Genomic DNA, 20,838 nt, shown 5'->3' on the forward strand with positions numbered 1-20,838 from the left:
TTATAATACATGCTGATCTACTGTAAAATACATCCTGATTTTACATGTTAAAATGGAATGATGATGATAAACAACAAGCGCAAAGATAAAAAAGGGTCAAACAAAACTCACATTTATTGAACGCCAGGCACTGTAAGGGGCTGTGCAGCTCTCTGCTAAATCCATTTTTATTTTTCATCTCACAAACATTTCATGTGCCTAAGCTGGGCCCTAGGGATATACCAATGAATTAAGCACAGCTCCAAATTCTAAAGAATTTTACAGACCTAGTAGGGGTAGCAACGCTTTCAGATACAAATAGCAAAACCCTACCAACAGCAGTCTAGACAAGTAGGGGTAACAGATCAAGGGCTTATTTTTTTTTCCACATAAGAAGTAGTCCAGAGGAAGATAGTCTACAATTGACTATCAACTATCAAAGTTGTCATCAAGGAGCCAAACTATGGTACATTTACATGATGGAATTCTATGCAGCAGAAAAAAAGAAGGAGCTCCTACCTTTTGCAACAGCATGGATGGAACTGGAAAGCATTATGCTGGGTGAAATAAACCAGGTGGTGAAAGACAAACACCGTATCTCACCTTCAAGTGGAACCTAATCAACAAAGCAAACAAGCAAGCAAAATATAACCAGAGACACTGAAATTAAGAGCAATCTGATAGTGACCAGAGCGGAGGTAACAGGATAATGTGTGGGGGGGGAGAGGAAGGGTTTTCAGGAACAACTATAAAGGACACATAGACAAAACCAAAAAAGGTGGAATCAGGGGAGGAAGGTGGGGATGGCTGGGGTGGTGGGGGGAGAGGTGGGGGAAATGCAGACAACTGTACTTGAATAATAAAATTTAAAAATAGATCAATAGATAAATAAATAAATAAGCAAGTTCTAACCCACACCCTCCAAAAAAGGAGCCAGGTACTTTTAATCTTCCTAAGCCATCGTAACTTTCTTCCTCATGGTCACAGAACAATTGCTTTGTTTCCTAACATTGCACTTGCCTTCTAAGCCAGGAGAAGGGGAAAGCACCAAATGCCTTTTCCTGCAAAGTTTTAGTCAAAAAATGCTACAGATGTGCAGCATGGTTACTAGGGGCCAGAATCAGGGACATTTGGGCTGACACTTGAAGAGACGATTTGTTTGATGGGTGCAAGAATTTCAGGCAGTGAAAAATAACAGGGCCAAGCACAGGTGTGAAAAAGCAGAACTGGCACCCCAGGAATTTTAGGTTTGGGGACTGGAATCTAGCTGTATGCAGGAAAGTGGAGGGGTCAGAAGGGCTGCCCATGGTGGGATCATGAAGATCCAAACTAAAGCACAATTCTGAAGAGTTTGGCTCCAATCCAGAAGCTAACAGAGCCCCGAGCTCAGGCTGAATGATTTACTCAGCAACTCTGATTCTGGAGAAACTGGGCTGTGTGTGTCGGCCCCAGGTCCCATCAGTTCACGTCAAGTTAGAACACTCTCCTTTTCAAAACAGCCTCATCTAGTTATCACCAAGTGTTTTCTTCAGAGAAATTCCTTGAGGTTCGCTCTTTTCTACTCACAAAATACAGAATTCAGTAAGCTTCCTTAAGTTGTTTTCTCTGATGTTTGACCCCCCTCCTCCTCACAGACTCTCAGAGCCTGTCTGTTTACATCAAGCTCTGGTCCCGTCAGCCCACGTGTGTGACAGCTATTTGTACTGCTTGTGCACATTAAGTAGCTCCAGCCACTGTTACGCTCTTCCTACAGGAGTATTCTCACAACGGCAGGCACTTTCTACCGAGGTCAGCCCTTTGGGACCCCGTTAATCTGTGTTTTGTGGGGAAGGAAGCTGTTGCAGCCTATTACTTGACAACCTTATTACACAATTATTCCTAGGTAATAGTCACACCAGTATAGTGAGTCAAAGCACATGCTTGCTCGTCAGTCAGAGCCTGGTGTAGAACCCCAGTTTTGCCACTTACTAGTTTGTGAGGATTCGTCTCTTTGTCCACCTCTCTCCCTAACAAGTGTTATGAGAAGTCAATGACAGTATGTGTGGAAATGGTTTTCAACCGAGTCAAGTGCGATGTCTACCATTATGCAACTAGTTAGTATGTGGTGAAGCCACAAATACAACTCAGGTTTGGAAACCCAAGTTCTCAGTGTCCCCAGCATATAATAATGTTGAATGAATGAAGGACTGCTAATAAATCTCTAATTTCCTCATCTGTTTTGAAATAGAAGAGACAGCAGTTTGAAACTTTTATCCCCATCTCCACTTGCAGGGCCTACTCTCTCTCTTGAGACGGTCTTTTAAAAAAAAAGTCTCAGATTTAGGGAGGCAACACGCCAGAGAAAAGATGGAAGACTTCCAGAATGCGGAAGAGAATGCTTTTGTTGTGGATGACGTGAGCAACGTTGTAAAGGAGGCTACGGAACGTGATGTTGATGGTGATACCTATCGGCACAGCAAAGTCAATCAGTGGGCCGCGAGTGTGGTAGAACAGGCTTTAAGCCAAATCACCAAACTGGGAAAACCACTTCAGTATATTGTGACCTGTGTAATTATGCAGAACAGGATTACACAGGCAAGTTCTTGCTTCTGGAACAGCTCTCCTGATGGGTGCTGCACCGGTGATGGGAGAACAAAGACCATGTGCTGCATCATCAGCGCCTTCAGACTGTCCACCTGACCTCCTCGTTCGCCTGGGCTCTTCTTCCTTTTGTCTCAGCATTTCTCTTCCATCTTTGTTAACCACCAGCCGTGAACTCAGCAAACACCTTCCCTATTCTCTTTTTGCTTCTGTGACACTCTCAAACTGAAGAGAAGAAACCCAAATGACCGCACCATTTTGTGGTCGGCACACCCTCCATCAGAAGACTTGTTCTCCTCGGGCCGAGGAAGGCCTGGACCGCCACTTGCCTCAACTCCGAGTCTCTCTGTTCAAAGGAGCTGAAAGTCCGGTCTGCCAGCGTGAAACTTTCTCTACTCTCCGAAGTGATTTAAACACACTAATTTTCCCTACTTTGTACTTTGGTTAGAATAAATTAATCCAATTTTTTAAAAAAAGTCTCCGTTGTAACAATCAGGTCAAGTGTAATTATATTAATTCTAGTCTTTATTGACTAAAAGCGATGGTATGCTTATATCAGAGAATCTTAACAAGAGCTTAATTGACCGTGGAATAGCAACAGAGCAATCTGACTTTGTACTGACAGGTGCCGCAGAATGGAACTCTGTTTTCATTCCCAATCTTCTCCTCTGCCTTCTCTCTATTTAGAGTCTGGAAAGCAAAATGCTCACTTTCCCAGACTCACTTGCCACTAAGTAAGTAGCCTTTTGGCCCGGTTCTGACCAATGACATACAGGTAAAAATCCCTGGGGGCGGGGGGGGGGGTTCCCAGGAAAAGAAGTAGGATTACTTTCAGCTGGGATTTTAAGTCCCATTTTTCTTTTTAAACAATGCATTTTTCAAAATATTTGTCTGAAGTTCCTTGAAAGGAAAAAAATATGTGACAGCTAAAAAGCACCTCTATATTGTTACCTAACACATCTATCCATTCGATTTTCACCCCTGGGAGCCACATCCTAACAAGATAGCACTGACTCCCCTTCAGACACGCGGTAGCAGTGATCAGATGAGGCCAAGGCTCTCTAAACCTGCACACTCCACAGCTACGGGGCTGATCCGCCACAGCTGGAAAGCAGAGCAGACTACCATTATGGTATGTGATGGCAGTGTCCAGAAGTGGCAGGTGAAAACAGTCTCTTCAACAAATGGTGTTGGGATAACTATCTCCTGCAAAAGAACGAAGCTGGATGCCTCCCTCACACCACATACAAAAATGAACTCAAAATCGACCAGAGACCTCATTATAGGAGCTGAAACCATAAAACTCTTAGAAGAAAATGAGGAAATCTTCATGACCCTGGATTTGGCAATGGACTCTTAGATATGATGACACCAAAAGCATAAGCAACAAAAGAAAAAAGATATACTGGACTTCATAAAAATTAACAACTTGTGCGTATGAAAGAACATCATCAAGAAAAGAACAACCTACAAAATGGAAGAAAATACTGGCAAATCATGTATCTAGTAAGGGTCTAGATACATAAAGAAGACATAAAGAACAAAGACAACAACAAAAAGACAAACAACTCAAAAAATGGGAAAAGGATTTACATAGATACTTTTCCAAAGAAGATACAAGGGAGGACCCCTAAAACTGGAATTTATGTATTAAAAATTGTGTATTTATTCTTACATGTTTAAACTTTTCACCTTCACAGTATTCTGTTTGATGCAATACACCTATCAAGACGTTTTTTCCACTGCTCAAAACAGTTTTCGAACTCGTCAGTTTTTATGCCTTTCATTGCTTCTGCCGTTTTTGGTTTCACCTCTTCCACATTAGCAAAGTGTTTCCCTTTGAGGACTTTTTTCACCCAGGGAAACAAAGTCGCTTGTAATGAGATCAGGTGAATAGGGAGGGTGGGGCACAGGGAGGGTGGTGGGGGTGGGATGGGGGGGTCATGCTGTTTTTGGTCAAAAACTGCTGAACATTCAGTGCAGTGTGGGCAGGTGCACTCGTAAATCACCCCTCATGAAATGGGCAAATGCAATGAAAGTCTTCCAAAACAATTCACTGAAGCTGCACTCAGCCTCTCACAATGCCAGCAGGTACCCTGATACAGATGGGTTCCTAGAACACTCATCAAGTGGGAGAAGCCTGTACTGCAAGGGGCCTGACCTCCAAAGGATAATTTAGGTATTTTTTAGGTCCCCCCCTCATATACAAATGGCCAAACAAGTATGTGAAAAGATGCTCAACATTACTAGTCATTAGGAAAATGCAAATTAAAACAACGATGAAGTACCACTTCAACATCCACTAGGGTGGCTATAATTTAAAAAAATAGAAAATAACACCTGGCTGGTATGGCTCACTTGGGTGGAACATTGTGCTGTAGACGGAAAGGCTGTGGGATTGATTCCTGGCCAGGGTACATGCCCAGGTGGCAGGTTCAATCCCCAGTTAGGACACGTACAAGGCAACCAGTCAATGCTTCTCTCTCACATTCTCTCTCCCTGCCCACTTCCTATCTTTCTAAAAGCAATGAAAAAATGCCAGATGAGGATTGAAAAAGAAGATGGAAATAAGTCTTGGTGAGGATGTAGAGAAATCAGAACATTTGTCATTGCTGGTGGAAATGTAAAATGGTTCAGCTGTGCAAGTTTGGCAGTTCCTCAAAAAATTAAACATAGAATTACTGTATGACCCAGTACTTCCACTTAAGCATATATCCCAAAGAATTGAAAAGTGGTACTCAGCACTATTCAGAACAGCCAAAATGTGGAAACTGCCCAAGTATCCAGCAACCTATGACTGCATATACAAGCTGTGGTATATGAACCTCATATAACGTGGTCTATGTGGAGATGAACCTCAGAAACATTAGGCTAAGTGAAAAAAAGACAGACACAGATCTAATTTTGGAACTAGAGGTGGTGGTTATACAACACTGTGAATGTACTAAATGCCTGAATCATGCTCACTTTGAAATGGCTTTTATGTTATATGATGTCACCTCATTTTTTTTAAGAACTCAGCTGCCTCTCTTGACCAAAATGTAATCAGTAGAGGTCACTGACTTGCTGTTCTGAAGCCTTTCTGTTCATCTTTAGGATAGTAAATGTTGTGAAATTAAAACAAACCAAACTCCATTCTTCAACAGGCTTTGTGGGGAACATTCACCCAGTCATTTCTCCTGTTCTCTGCTTGCCCTCCAACGTCTCCCTTTGACACCCACTACCCAAGACGGGCAGAAGAGTGAGTAGTAAATGTGCCCATTACAATTTAACACCTCTGGCATAAAGAAATCAACTATTGAAATGCAGACGAGGTGTTAAAACATTAGTAAAAATGGGGTTACAGGAGTAACCCAGGGTTTGGTTTCATTTATCCATGCAATTTCATTATAGTTTAAAAAACATAACAACTGCTACAGGACATTTGTCTCAGAACTCTTGTGACAATTTTATAACTAATCATCAAATCTTATAAAAGTTTGGAAAGCTTGGTACTCAGATTCTGCTGTACACTTTTATCTATGTTTATGAGTTTCCTAGGGCGGGTATGACAAAGCACCTCAAACTGTGGCTTCAAACGACATAAATTTCTTATCTCAGTTCTAGAGGCTAAAAATTCGAGCTGAAGGTATCAGGAAGAGGGTGCCCCTCTAGGGCCCTAGAGAAGACTCCTTACTTCCTCTTCCTGTGACTGCTGGTGGCCCCAGGCAGTCCCCGGCTTGTGGGGCATAACTCCACTCTCTGCCTCCCTCTTCACTGCATTGCTCGCTGTGTCTCCATGTCCTCTTTTTATAAGGGCATCAGTGATTCGCTGTAGGGCCCACCCTAAATCCAGGATGTCACCTCTAGATACTTAACTAATTACCTACAAAGACTCTTTTTCCGGATACGGTCACATCCTGACATTCTAGGTGAACATGAATTTTGGAGGGACACTATTCATCCCATTAGACTATATAAGCAACATAATTTCTCTTTCTGACACAGTAATTTTTTTAATTTAACTTGGTAAAATTAAAGTAATTCCTCTGGGAAAACTTTTAAAAATAAATGTTTAATCTTCAAAAGAAGGTAAATGAAACTAATCAAAAAAATTATATCCTTAGAATTGAGTCCTCCCTTTATTTTTTCACTAAAAACTGATGTAAGCAAATAAGAAAAATGTCTTTTGACAGAAACTATGCATGATAGACAGATTGGTACTATATTGTTTACAACCTGTCACCTACAAAAATAACTCCAGCTTTGTCATGGTAACAATTCAACAAATCCATCCTCTCCCAGAAGTCAGGAGCCTTGGTATACATTTTTATTGTACTAGAAAAAACTTTTTAAAAAGTCCCTAGGCCATAACTTTTTATACATTTAAAATCAAGTTTTTACAATCTGGAAGCAAAGTTTTATAATTAATCATTAAATCTTCAAAATGTACAGTGAAATTTACCTGGTCAAAAACCAACAACTGAAATAGCATATGATAACAATGTATCTGCAAATAACTTCAAATCCTGATAAATGTTGTAATTGTTTCATGTTCAGATAATTTTTTAAACAAGTCACCAAATCCCAAGAAAGTACTTGTAGACTGCATTTCCACGCTGTGAGAACACATCCCACTCCACATACTTTAACACCAGGGGAAGTTTTCTACATTAATGAAAACTTTATTTTAATTTTCAGAAATTCTTTCTCACGTACCAAGATTCTATGTGAAAAAGCCGAAGTTATTTTTATTTTTTATATAAAACAGTAAGTATGAACCCAATGTAGAAATCTGATGTTAAACAGTTCCTTTGGCAGAAAACATTTAATTATAAACAGGTTTGAAAATAAATACAATCCATTAGATTATGGAAAAGAAAAATAACAAACCTATATTTCTTAACACTAAAAATTCTCACTACACTGATTTAACATTTTTATACTATCAACAACCTGCAACACAAACTTCATTACAGTATGACAAAAATAAAATTATTTTTAATTTAACAGGGAGAAGAAACTTCTGAATATATAAAATTTCACAGATAAATGCCAATATATACTATTTACATACATGTTGCATATTACATTATTCCAAAACTACATTAGGTGAACTAAACTGACTGATCCCGATTTAGGGGGTGTGCAAGTATTCAGACTAGCTCAGACTTATGCAAAATTAAGCTTTTACAATTCCACCAAAAATTATACATGAAATATTTATACAAATATTAAAATAACTGTTTATTAAATATTGTTTGGGAGAAAAAGGATTTTCCATATATATGAAAACATTATTATCAAGAGCAGCTTTGTAAATGTTTTTTATGCTTTGTAGTCTTTAAAAAAGAATAGATTTGTTTCCAGAAAGTAAGGTGCCATTTTAGAATTTTCTGTAAGTATATAATCGAATTCACATGGAAGGGAAAAGAAATATGGAATGAAAAACAGAACACGAAGCATTAAAGCATTAAAAACAGAACATGAAACTTTCTTTCCTGCTCCCTTTATCTAAAATAAGAAAATGACAGAAACTGGGCTTTCCAATATTAACTGTTTTTCTCTTTAAATGTAGACCAAGTGGACTAATTTGTTCTAGGATACAATTTCTTTGAAAAAAAAAAAGCAATATATTTAGAATCAAGTTTCTTTAAGCAGCAAATGACAAAAGATTAAGGGTAATCTTTCTACTACAGAGTTCTGTAAAAAAAGGGCAGAAATCTTGCTTCCATACAATTATCTTTAAAAAAAATACACTATGTCCATAATTTTTCCAGTTGTTATGTATCTGTAAGCATATGTATTTGTATTTCCTTTTTTCAGATATAAATTTAACAGACTTCTATATTAAGAAGTTAGAACTTTTTTTTAAGATTGTATTTATTTATCTTTAGAGGGGAAGGGGAAGGAGAGAGGGAGAGAAATGTCAATGTATGGTTGCCTCTTGTGGGTCCCCTGCTGGGAACCGGCCCGCAACCCAGGCATGTACCCTGACTGGGAATCGAACTGCGATCGTCTGGTTCGCAGGCCCGGGCTCAATCCACTGAGCTACACCAGCCAGGGCAAGAAGTTAGAACTCTTGATGCTGCCTCTTTTATACAAAGAAACTTGGATAGTTTGAATACATCTAAAAACTCTTAAATCGAAATCTGAATATAGTTTTAACATCAATTGTTCCTGCAAATAACATTGGGGGGGCTGTTGGTGTTTCTATAACACACAGCTTACTGCTTCTACTATGGCTTGTTTTCGATTTTGTGTTATCTAAAAAAGTGCTAGACGTTACAGTAGTGTGCAAATTTTTAGGAGAGAAGATAGTCCCTACTGAGTTACTGACTTGTAAAGTGGAATCTATTAGCATTATAAACTAACTTAAAATGTAAGCTTCAGAAAAGCTGTCTCAAGAGCTTCCCTGTCAATCCACTGCTGGCTGTTATTCCATAGACTCAGAATCACTCCTGAAAAGAATGGCCAGTTTTTTCTGACAGCCTGGTAGAGCAATGGTACTTGCATCACCTCTGTAAAGAAGCAATGTATCAACAAAAACACACTTAACATCCACGACTGGCATACATCACATCAAATCACTAGGTCTGTCTCATGGCTCAAGTTCACCTGTCGTCCATAAAAAGGAAATGCAGCACCTCTGCACACTGCACTGCGGAAAGGAACACAACAGACCCTGTCTTCATTACAGAACAACCAAAGTCATTGGAAAAGGTCAATGTAGTGGCCATTCTGAATACCAGGGACCCTTGTAAGAAAATAAATGTTCTGCAGGTAATGGAAATGGTTGACGGGGCATTTCTTAGCCCACAACTGGCATGACTGGGGGACTAGCTAAATGCTTTGTCATCTGCACTGACATGGTCTTCACTACTAATAACAAAATATTTTTGATCCTTCCAAACAGCTCTTCTGCAGACAATTACATGCTATTTATTACTCAACATACACCGAGAGCAAAACTGAAAGTACTGCAAATACAACTGCAAGTTAAGGAGCCAAAAGGAAGTATGCTGGCAAGCTAAATGCTCAAAAAAGATGGTCACCTTTTAAAATAGTGGTGTGTGGGAAACTGAAAAAAATATGCATACAAAATATATTTTAAGGTTTCAGTGCTCTCCCCATCATCACGATGTTTGCGGGGTACAGGGGGGTTCTTTATAAAATGTACGTATCTCATGCTGTTTAGTGTCATAAGGCTACCCACGGGTGTCCAGATCTGTGTAGAGAAATTTGAAATTAAGACAAAACCAACTGGAAACAACTTCAAGCTACCTCTGTTCACAAGTTTGACTTCAAAGAAACGAGTGGAAAAAAACCCTTTTATGGCCTAGTAGTAAGAAGATTTTGTGCTTTATTTATTCATGGTCTGTCCTTTTGAGTTATGAAAAAAATGTTCTTCCAGTATTTTCAGATTAGAATCATAATGGTCGAATAACACATATATGAAGGCTCTGAACGAAACGTGTGGGTTGTCTCTAAAGGAGAGGCTGCTGGTGGTAACTGGTTTGCTGCTGTGCACCTGCACGAGCTGGAACTGCCACCGGAAAGCCTGCCAGCGGCGGCAGACTGGACGCGGTGCCCGGGTAAGGTGGCAGGCCCACAGCCAGCCCCCTCTGCTGTGTGTAAGCGGCTGTGCCAGCGGCTGCCTGAAGGGTAGAGTTCTGGTCCATGTACGCAGGCCTGGAAAGAGTGTCCTGTCCAGTGCTACAAACCAAATTTTAGAAAGAAAATCATGTTTACTTTGCGCTATCTAGGTTATGGTCTGAGATCAATCATCCTGAGAAAATGACAAGTGCCTTTTCTTTCTTTTTAAGCTTACCAGCTGTGCTATTCTGATAATGATTTACTCAATCCCCCTTTCCAACACAGTTAAATGTAATTTTTACATCTGGTAAGAAGAAAGTATTCAAAAAGTAAAAAATCCAAGACTATAATATAAGGCCATTTCATCTGAAATCATTTAAAAATCTTTTGAGGAGACGCTGATTATTTCTGACAGCGGTATATTGGGCCAACTTCAATGAGAACAAACTCCAGCTCAGGTACACTGTCAGCCCATACTCTCCCTCCCCTCTCAATCCCCTCCTTTCCCGTCACAGTCTTTACACCTTCCTTTGGTAGGGCACTCGAAGCTGCCGTAATAGTTGGCCTAATCCAAATACCTACATAAAATCAGTGATGGCAAGGAGAATGGTGTACTCCACACAAGATCCTTAATCTCCCTGCAAGACAGTCCTGACCTAGAGTTTACTTATTAACACTGTTTAAAAAAACAACTAAGTTGAAAAATCACACTAAATTGCAGGACTTCTGTTTGCTCCTATAACTACATAAATTTATCTTAAAAGACATACACTTGTATATTGAACCAAATACACTGCTTACAGTATAGGAGTAATGTTCACATTACCTGTTTCTTCTCCATAATTCCTAAGTCTCCTTCGAGATAAAAACTTTACATTTTAATTGAATACCAATATGAACGGTTTATTTAATTTTCAGATATCTAAAAGTTACACTGATGGAATTTAAGAGTGGGGAGAGAGCTTAGAGATTATCTACACATGACTATACTGAATGAACATTTTGTGTGGCTAACAAAGGTAAAAGAAAGCAAGATTTAAATATGATTTTCAGAACAGACGTGTTAATATAAAAAATTAGACCACAAATTCCACAATTCAAACACACTTTTTTTAAGAGTCAAAATAACAACAGTTTTCTGATTTGTAGGTGTGCATACTGATAAGTATGGCTGGGACTACTCTGCGAGGCTGATTACAGCACAGTGCTATGGTACATGTGTGTCAGAACAGATCATGGGCTGGGTTCCAGTAAGGGACAGTTACCTTTATTTTGTTCCAGAGACCCAGATTGTAAGCCATGGATGACCATCTCAGTATGGGTAGCAAAGTTAAGAGCAGCACAATTCTTACTTCATGGGATTATAAATGGGCAGCGCTATAAACTTCATCTCAATAGTAAAGGATAGCAGTATTATTACAAAGAGAAGAATCTGTGTATTCTCATTCTGAAAGTCTCTGAATATTTAATGTATGCAATTACAAACTTAACACAGCTCCCAAAAACTTACCTTAAGTATGGAGCTTGAACAGGCTGAGTTGTCACGGAAGAATTCACATTTGGAGGCAGAGATCTGAGTGGACCAATCTGATCTGGTCCTAGGCTGTAGCTTTGGGCAACAGTAACTTGGTGAACGTTTTGACCCATATAATTTCCACCATGTGATTGAACTGGATATGTCTATTAATCAAAGAGAAAAAGGTGACTCACTGAACTCCCAAACATCTCCCTAACAATATATTCAAAACTTTAAAGGAGTTAAATGAAATAAAATGTTATACTTCTTGGGAGAACGATCTGGTTTCACCAATCCATTTGCCCTAGTATAAAAAGTAGAGAGCTTCCAAATCACACTGCCAAATCTAAGGAAATTTATTATTTACTTGGTTGTTCTTTTATTTTGCAGGGGGTTGAAAGGAAGGGAGGTAGTGTATTTTTAAGTAGCAGATTGGAGTTCATCCAGGTTGTCCACTACTCAGCAATGTGTGCAGCTATAGAACCAGAGAAAACTAAACACTCCCTTGAAAGGCAGCCATCAGAGTGATGATCTCTGCCCTCATTCCGGGATGACTTATTCAAATCCTGCCTAAGAATGAAGCGTAGGACTGTGAGTTGAAGAACAAGCAGTATTCGGCAGGGTGCAGAGGTCCTTCCTGGCAATGTCTCCTTTACTTCCTGCCTTTAGGGTAGACTGGACGAAAGTAAGGAATAATTTGGGGGGTAAAGGAGAAGATATATCTTCACAAAATAGCAAAATGGTCTAAGTCTCTTTGGATATTTGTATGTGCCCCACTTAATGTTCAGGGTAACATCTCCTTAAGGACAGGACCTACCATCTGTCTACCAAATGTAGCATTCAAAACAATGCACGTTTAATAAATATCGTATCTCATAACTATCATCACTCTAGTTTTAAAGCTATTTTTTTAAGCAAAAACCAATGACATGGAAATTTAGAATGCTACAAATGCCAAATCAACTATAGTAAGTGCAATCGTGTCACTTTCTAAGTAGACATTAAGGACTCCCTACAACAGGCTGAGACTGTGGGGATGGACTTCTTCTGCAGTGAAGGTTTCTGGTAGCCTTCACAGATACAACTAATGACATGTTATTACAAGTTTTTTGTAGTACAGAAGCTTTTCCCCCCAAATTAGAATAGAAACTTTGAATATTTCAAATGCTGTTATGACTAAATAGTGTAGAAAGAAGTGAGGAATCAAAATGACAGAAAGCTAATATTTTAAGTAAATGAGTTGTGCTTAGCACAATTCAGACTGTAAATAGTATGCAACTAAACACAAAAACCTGACATAAGATGACAACCCTTTACAGACATACAAAGAAGCAAACACCCAATTCTATCATACAATGGTATAAACACTTCTACTTTGTTCCCTTCTCAGAGCAGCAGCAAAGAACTCTCCGAAAAAGGAGCAATAGTGAATAAACTGAAGATGTCTTTTGCACCCAGAAACCCTTTCTACCCTCAATTGTAATGACTCTTTTATTATTTTCAAAAGTTCAGGGCATCGCATATTTGATAAATGCATCTTGTCTGATGTGACAGTTACCAGGGTAACTATTCTTTTTCTACTTAACAATTATGTTATGTCAAGTCATCAAGATTATGCGCCCACATTCTCTCGCCTTGCTATCTCCTTCACACACTCCTTTACGTACCAGTTTTCATAAGTTAACATGAATTTTGCTCATCAGAGCTCATTCCAAATTCAATCACTAACTGGCTAAAATTTGAAAAAGGCCTCAGAATACTGGACACTGATAAATAAGTGTTTCTGTTGGAAATAACAGATACGATGTAAAATCTTGGGGAAAGATGCTGTTCATGAACAGCTTACTGTTGAACCTGCATCAATGGACTTGCATCATATCCTCATCATACGTGGATTTTTAACAATTTAAGTCATGCATCTAAGAAAATAGAAAACATGATCTGAGAACAAATAAAGTTCATTAACTAAGCCTTTTAATAATTACACTCTCAACAGAATGTTCAATCTTCCTTGATGAACAATAGGAACAGCATCAGCTATGTCACAGTGTCCTAAATCAAAGGGTTTATACTCTATACTTATAAAAAGTGTATTTATTTTTTTCTCTTTACTTAAAGGATTTATGCTTTATATTTACAAAAGCATATATAAAGAACCAGAAGTCCCCAAGTATATTCAATGGTCACTTTATTAATGTTAAAAATGAACTCAAGTATATTTGGGCAATACCAGTATCTAATTTGTCCTGGTGAGCACTAGTCATTTACTATGTATATATTATATATATATATATATATATATATATATATATATATATATAATATATATATATCCCCTCACCTGAGGACATGCTTATTGATTTTTAGAGAAAAAGGACAGGAAGAATAGAGAGAGAGAAACATCAATCAGCTGCTTCTTGCACATGCTCCGACTAGGGACCAAATCCACAACCTCAGTATGTGTCCTGACCAGGGATCAAACCCACGACCTTTCAGTTTACAAAGCAATGCTCCAACTGAGCCACATGGGCCAGGGCTAGCCACTATTTTTCTATCAAAACTGAATTTTAGAATCATTTAAAGTAGCAGTTTTAATACTATACTTTAAAACTGTGTTACTGGTATTATTTTTTTTTAATTTTGAAAAATGTTCTCAGAAACCATGCTCACCTGCATTGGAACCCCAGCTGATGGAGGTGGGTAATGTGCTGGAGGATGGAGCTTTGAATAAACTGAATAGACTGGTGCTTCATTCACCAATTTGTTATACAGTTCCAGAGCTTCCAAGACTTTTACGTTCAATTCAGACAATTCTGAATGCTTCCTAACACAGAAGAAAAGCGCTTAAATACTCTTTAAAGTTTTTAAGTATGTATTTAGCAACACAAATTATTTTTTACACATTTTCTATTCATATTTTAAATGGTTCCTTATATACAGGGTAGGACAAAGTAGGTTTACAGTTGTTCATATGGAAAAATAATATAATAATTAATACAAGAATAAGCTGTATTTCATATATCCACAACTACAAACCTACTTTTGCCCCACCCTGTATGATGAAAGAATATTCACAAAGGGAAAAGCAGAGGGGAAATTATTTAATTCTATATTTTTTATTTTTAAAGATTTTATTTATTTTTAGAGAAAGGGGAAGGAAGGGAGAAAGTGAGGGAGAGAAACATCAATGTGTGGTTGCCGCTTGCATGCCCTCAATTAGGGACCTGGCCTGCAACTCAGGCACATGCCTTGACTGGGAACTGAACCAGAAATTCTTTGGTTCACAGGCTGGCACTCAATCCACTAAGCCACCAGCCAGGGCAGAACTATTTAATTCTAATAATAACTAGATAATATGACTTCATAAAATTAGGGAACATCCTTTCCCCACCTCACAAAATATAATCAATTCATATTTTCAGTGCTGGGAGAATTTTGTTCCATATGTTACAGATTTCTGTTGGAAACCCAATTACAAAGAAGAAAAAATTTTCAATTCAGAAACAGTCCGGGCCTTAACTAAACATCTTTGTAGAAGAAAATACTTAGGTCCAGAACCTGCTGTGAAATACAGTATGACTAAAAAAAACACATTCAGAAACAAAATCACACTTACTTTCATTTGGTTATATTCATGAAAAGATCAACTGAAAAATATGTTTAATAATTATTCTTGAAAATGAAACTGTCTATATAAATTAGTATCTACTGCTTTTATTGGCTGATTTCTTTTGAGAAAGTGAGTAACACCAGATACCTTATTATGTAAAAACAAGTCCAAGTAAGAGTCTTTTCAAATGTGCCCAAGGAACTCCAGAGCAAATCCTTCTGGATTTGGTACACCTCCATGTTCCTCTGGGGGTAATAAAGAACGCCCTTTGCAACCGAAAGGTTCATAAAAGCTAAATGGCCACTTTTTCTGGCCTCAGGCATCCAACAAGGCTGTTTATTAAATGCAGTTCTTTCTCTGTATATGCAAGAGGCTCAAGAGACAAGAGGCAGAGGTAGGCAACCATACACAGTGCTGTGAAACAGATGACCTGTTCTGAGACCTATGGGGACTTGTCACCTTTCCTCTATTAGAATGTTGTATCTGGAAAACAAAACAAAAACATGCTGTTTCCCCTCTTGCATGTGTGACTGTGTGAGGCAGGTCAAACTCTATTTTCAGAAATATCAAATTTTCAGAAATATTGAACATACAGGAAGCTTCAGATATGAGTGTCTATGCTAACAAAACTGTGACTAAGAATAGCCATAGGCATGTATTTTATTGATTATTCATTGATTATTACTGATCTCAGTTTGATTATTCATTGACCATTAACATCCCTGCACTGAAACCAAAGTAGAAGACATTTAAGTAGACAGTTAATGCCTGCTCCAAAATATGAACAATAAAGTGTAAGAAGACTACCACCATCATTTAAGTGCAACAGAGATTTATTTTTAATTTCTGTAGAAAATACAAAGAATTTACTCCAAATGCCCAATGGAACAAAAATTATAATCCTGAGTGACTAGAAACAGTGCTGCTACTACCCTTCCCTGGAAAGGCAGGTAAGTAGTTCCTGTCCTGCTTGCGCTGCCGCACACAGTGGCTCCATCCACAGAATCCAGAAAGCGATGCAGTGGAACACTAAAGCCTCATCCCTGTCTCCCATTCACTATGGCTTCTTTCTGACCTCAGATAGACAGTTCTGAGGAAGAGGAGATGGACCAAAACTAAGTAAAAAGCTTGAAAACCCTGTTAGTCTATCCTTCGGTGCTGTTACAAATTCTAAGGAAGAGTAAGACGAGGTGAGATACGGAAATTAGAAGCCCAACAGAAACACAAGGAAGAAAAACAAGGTGTGTGCTTTGGATTTAGCTTCATAAATAAAAGGCAAATCTCATTTGAAAGTTTTACAAATACTAATTCTCATCAGATAGCAAGACAATGCTTGCCTAAGATCTCTGTTCTCACTTTGTACTCTATACAAATTTATTCTTCATCGCTCATTGCCCCCCGATTCCAGCCTAGGTAAGAAAATGAAGACTGGCACCATAAGAGCAAGGGTCTGGGGCCATACATACACTCTACTGCCATTAACAACAAAACAAAACAAAACAAAACAAACATGTTACCAAAATAACAAGTACCACCTTCCTATTAGTTTGTAAGACTTTGGGGACCTGATAATTTCAACAAATTGAACAGATTCGTAAACGCTTCCTACTCTGAAATTCTACCCAAAACAAGTCACATAGGAAAACTGTACTTTTTATTTCCTGCACACAAAAAAAATCTCACCTGTCAATCTCTTCAAGTTTTTCATCTATCATTGGACCCATCTGTTGGCAGATACCTGTAAACATAAAAATATTTTTAACTCTTTAAAATTAAACCAGTTTAAGTCAATTTCAACAATTTTTAAGAACAGAGCACCACTATGTAACACCATGAATACAAAGAGAACTAAGATTATGATAGAGAAAGGACTACAAAAGACCTAATTTTAACACTATTCAGCACCAGTATTAGTATGTGACCAAAGTCAACAAACAGAAATCCCACTGTGTTCTCTGAAAGTCTGTTTTACAGACTGTGAAATTTGGAGTTACCACAAAATCTTATTAGCTAAGTAAAATGAACTTGACTCAGCGTATAAGATATGTTATTACGTTCGGATGAGATATGAACATTTTCATTTACTTAAGCCATTTCAAAATTAAAGATGTGCATTTTCAAATGTAAACACTGATATGATGAACACTACAATATTCCATATTCATAACTAAACTTTCTAGTAAAAGATTTAAGATTTATTCATTTATCACAGATTTTTCTACCAAAGGATTTTTTTAAAACAGGCATAAAAGCATTTGTTTTGTTTGTTTCAAATATCTTGGGAACCAAAGACACACCAGCATGCATCTAGTGACCGCGCTACTGAGTTAACACAGATCGTACATTACTTTGACCTTTAAAATTACAAGAAATTAAGAGAGAAATAAGAATTTCTAACATTTTGACTCAATTTAATGGGCTATTATTTCTAATTCTGTCCTTTTTTGGATTGCCAATCTGTTCAGCCAATTTCATTAGTGGGCTTAAAGATATACAAAGACTTTCTTCTTGAATAAGACAGGCAATCTTATAACAATTTCCAAATAATGTGTTTATTACATAACTATACTAGTCTATTGCCACCAGATATTTCTAATCTCTACAAGCAAACATAAGGCAGAAGAAAAGTTACAACATTACAGATAGCTAAAATATTAAAGGACATTAAAGTAATCCCTAATATTCACTAAGTACCTTCTAAGTCCAAAAGGTCTTGGGAGTCTGGTTTTGAATCAGTTGGATCTATACTCTGGAGTACCTGCAGGGCTCTATCCATCTTCTCCTGAAAAGATCATAGAACACGCCAAAAACTCACTCGAGTTTTAATTTTGGTGAATATGGAAATTACTCTTTCCAAGCGTTTAAGGATAATACATTATAAAGTCTTAAACATTTAACTATTAAACAAAAAGGGACTCTACCTCATTTATATAAACAGGCTCAGGCTCTGATTTCTTAATTTCTTCCTCCTCATCACCAATTACATTCAAATGGTCCACAGATGCTATGAAAACAAAGTCAACTTTAAGTTCCTCAGCACTTACTTTGGTATTTTAGTCACTAATTTACAAGTAGTCCATGATCATCCATAAGAAAAAAGGGAACTCTTTAAATAGTATAGTCATCACAATTTAATAATCAATAACATTACATATGTTCCATCATTCATGCCACAAATATTCATTTGCCCTTATAACACGCCAGACATTGTTCTAGGCACTGGAAATATAGCAGTGAGTAAAAGAGATAAGAACACCTGCCCCGATAGAACTTACACTCTGGTGGAACAAGCAAGCAATATTAACGAGAACAGTTATTATGGGCATTTTCTGAAAAACGAAGTATTTCCACTAGAGTGGAAAATACAGAAGAGAGTAGAGCATTATCTGGTTAGCTAACGATCTAGTTAGCTAATTCCAGTTAAATCTATGAGTTCCTTCAACAGTCTATCCTTGCTATAAAAATATATTTTCTCTATGAACAAAAAAATATAGTTAGTCAAAACCTAACTTTGATAACAATTAACCCAAAAAACTTTTCACACAGAGAAAGTTGAAATCGACTTTCTAAGTGGATTACTTTCCACTTAGAATCCACTTTCTAAGTGAATCTACTTTCTTGTTCACCCAGGAGAATTCTTTATCTCCTAAATAACAGCACAGAAGAGTCTAATGTTTTCAGAATAAAACTTCCTTTAGTCCACAACCTAAGAGTTCCCATAAATGTTTATAAATCCATTTCAAAGGATCTGGGTAATTAGTCATTAGTCACAGCATGATTATGGAGGAAACCAATAGATTATTACAATAGGTATTGTTAGCAAATGCCTACTTGAGCATTTCTGTATGCCCAGTTGTGAGCCATGCAGCCTGTGAGAGTTTAAAAGAACTATAAGCAGCGATCTGTTCACTTTGAAGCAGTTCATTTTATATGGTATGAATTCTACCTCAATAGAAAGGAGAGTGATTGTTAGACTAGCAGCTTCCCTCAAGAAGCTTATGGTTAGGGCCTGATCATGATGAAGACTAACTTTCACTCCTCCAACTAATATGTCCCAAGTGTGTGATTCATTCTGGGTGTACAGGTAATACACCACGCACCTGAAGGTTAGGGGCCAAAATGCCTTACATAGCAACTTTGCATGCCTGGAATTATTGGAGACAAGATGGGTGCTGGCTTCTTGGAAGAACTGTTCTGACCATGAAAGAGTACTAGGAATATAAGTAAAAGGTGAGGGAGAGAGAGAGAGAGAGAGCTCTCACACAAGAGAGCTTTCAGGCAGAAAGAATAAAAAAAGGAAACCAGGAAGTGACCCTGAGCATGGCATGGATGGTGGACAGTAAGGTATCCACCTTGATTTCAATGTTCTTCTGTCCTGTTGTGACTACATAAAAAAAATGCTAGGTAGAATTCATCAAGCCATTTGACAGCGTTAGTCACAAAATGGAAAAATGCAGACTGTGGGACAGTTAGATGGGTTCACAAGTGTCTGAACAATCATGCCTACTAATATTTCAAATACCAGGCAGGAGGGTGGTTTCTAGTGCTGTGTCACAGGTTCCAAAAGGTGCCCTGCCCCAAATGTCATTACCAGAAATGTGGTTAAAGACATAAATGGCAACTTCGTGTCAAGAGGAAGGAGCAGGTAAATGTGGCTCACCTCCTCACATGACCACACCAAAATTACAACTAAACTAGAGAACAGCTACGACTCACAACCATTGGAAATCAAGTTGAATGGAAATGCAACAACTGTGGAATTAAAGAAAACACATCCATCCACACTGGTAGGAGGGGTGGAGAGGCACAGAATGAACTGGTCCCACACCCAAACACAGTAGTTAGAAATGGGGAGGGATATCTTGGGAACAAGGAATCCCAGACCCACACCAGGGCTCCCCACTCAGGTTCCAGTGGCAGCAAGACAGGTCCCTATAACTTCTGGCTGTAAAAACCAGAGAGGATTGAGTTGGTGGAAGAAACAGCTGGAGCCCCAAGCAGCATGTGGAACCCTCATACAGTCTTACTCAAACTCACTCCCTCCGAGCTCCAGCACCAGGGTGGCAGCTTGAAAGTCCCAGTGACATACAGCGAGGAACAGAAGTGTCTGACATCAAGGCGAGAGCTGGAGAACAGCTTTCTCCCAGAGAGAAAGGCAGAAAGAGGCCACTGTCCCATTTCTGATCCTGTCCCACACAGAGCCACAGAGCTGGTAAGTAGGAACCCTATCTGAGACTCCATCCACCTGGCTAACACTGTTTGCCCTGCCCTAAAGATCCGAGACTCTACCCCACCCAACTTACAGGTCAACCCAAACTATTAACAATATGAATGGCTGGTCTTGGCTCATGCCTCACAACTCCCTAAATCCTCTCAAACCTGTGATGGACAGCCTCAGTGAGTCCCTAGCCCCCATTCCTCTTGCTAAGTGGCCCCAGGCCTGGCATTAGCAGCAGCCAGTCTAGGTTTACAGCTTGGCTTTGCCTGAGAACCTCCGAGTCCAGCACAAGTAGCAGACCTCTCAGACTGCTTTATAGCTCAGGCAGGGTAGCCCCAGAAAGAACACAGGCAGGGGCTG

The 20,838-nt window shown here is 38.6% G+C and overlaps 2 protein-coding genes across 4 annotated transcripts in view; one reads left to right on the plus strand and one right to left on the minus strand.

Annotated features, from left to right (window-relative positions):
* The first annotated feature begins 2,217 nt into the window (after positions 1-2,217).
* Positions 2,218-2,669, plus strand: LOC118974445 (dynein light chain Tctex-type 1-like). The gene has a single exon (XM_037027847.1). The coding sequence runs from the start codon at positions 2,326-2,328 to the stop codon at positions 2,656-2,658; it is 333 nt and encodes a 110-aa protein (XP_036883742.1). The 5' UTR covers positions 2,218-2,325; the 3' UTR covers positions 2,659-2,669.
* A 6,359-nt stretch (positions 2,670-9,028) lies between these two features.
* STAM2 (signal transducing adaptor molecule 2) overlaps positions 9,029-20,838 on the minus strand; it is a 44,228-nt gene continuing 32,418 nt past the window's right edge. For 2 of the 3 annotated variants that reach the window (XM_037027785.1, XM_037027783.1), the window contains 6 exons: positions 18,182-18,264; positions 17,955-18,042; positions 16,944-16,998; positions 14,321-14,474; positions 11,645-11,814; positions 9,029-10,254 (listed from right to left, as the gene is read on the minus strand). In XM_037027785.1, the coding sequence (XP_036883680.1) occupies positions 10,026-10,254; positions 11,645-11,814; positions 14,321-14,474; positions 16,944-16,998; positions 17,955-18,042; positions 18,182-18,264 (779 nt within the window). In that variant the 3' untranslated portion in view covers positions 9,029-10,025. The remainder of the gene's footprint in view (positions 10,255-11,644; positions 11,815-14,320; positions 14,475-16,943; positions 16,999-17,954; positions 18,043-18,181; positions 18,265-20,838) is intronic. The other variant, XM_037027784.1, reaches the window with a different exon arrangement.

This window comes from Sturnira hondurensis, unplaced genomic scaffold (assembly GCF_014824575.4).
Source record: "Sturnira hondurensis isolate 20B ecotype Veracruz unplaced genomic scaffold, ASM1482457v3 Scaffold0019428, whole genome shotgun sequence".
Taxonomy (NCBI): Eukaryota; Metazoa; Chordata; class Mammalia; order Chiroptera; family Phyllostomidae; genus Sturnira; species Sturnira hondurensis.

Bases quoted from the DNA above. Each gene is read 5' to 3' on its own strand.
- LOC118974445 (XM_037027847.1), top strand. From the start codon at position 2,326: ATGGAAGACTTCCAGAATGCGGAAGAGAATGCTTTTGTTGTGGATGAC.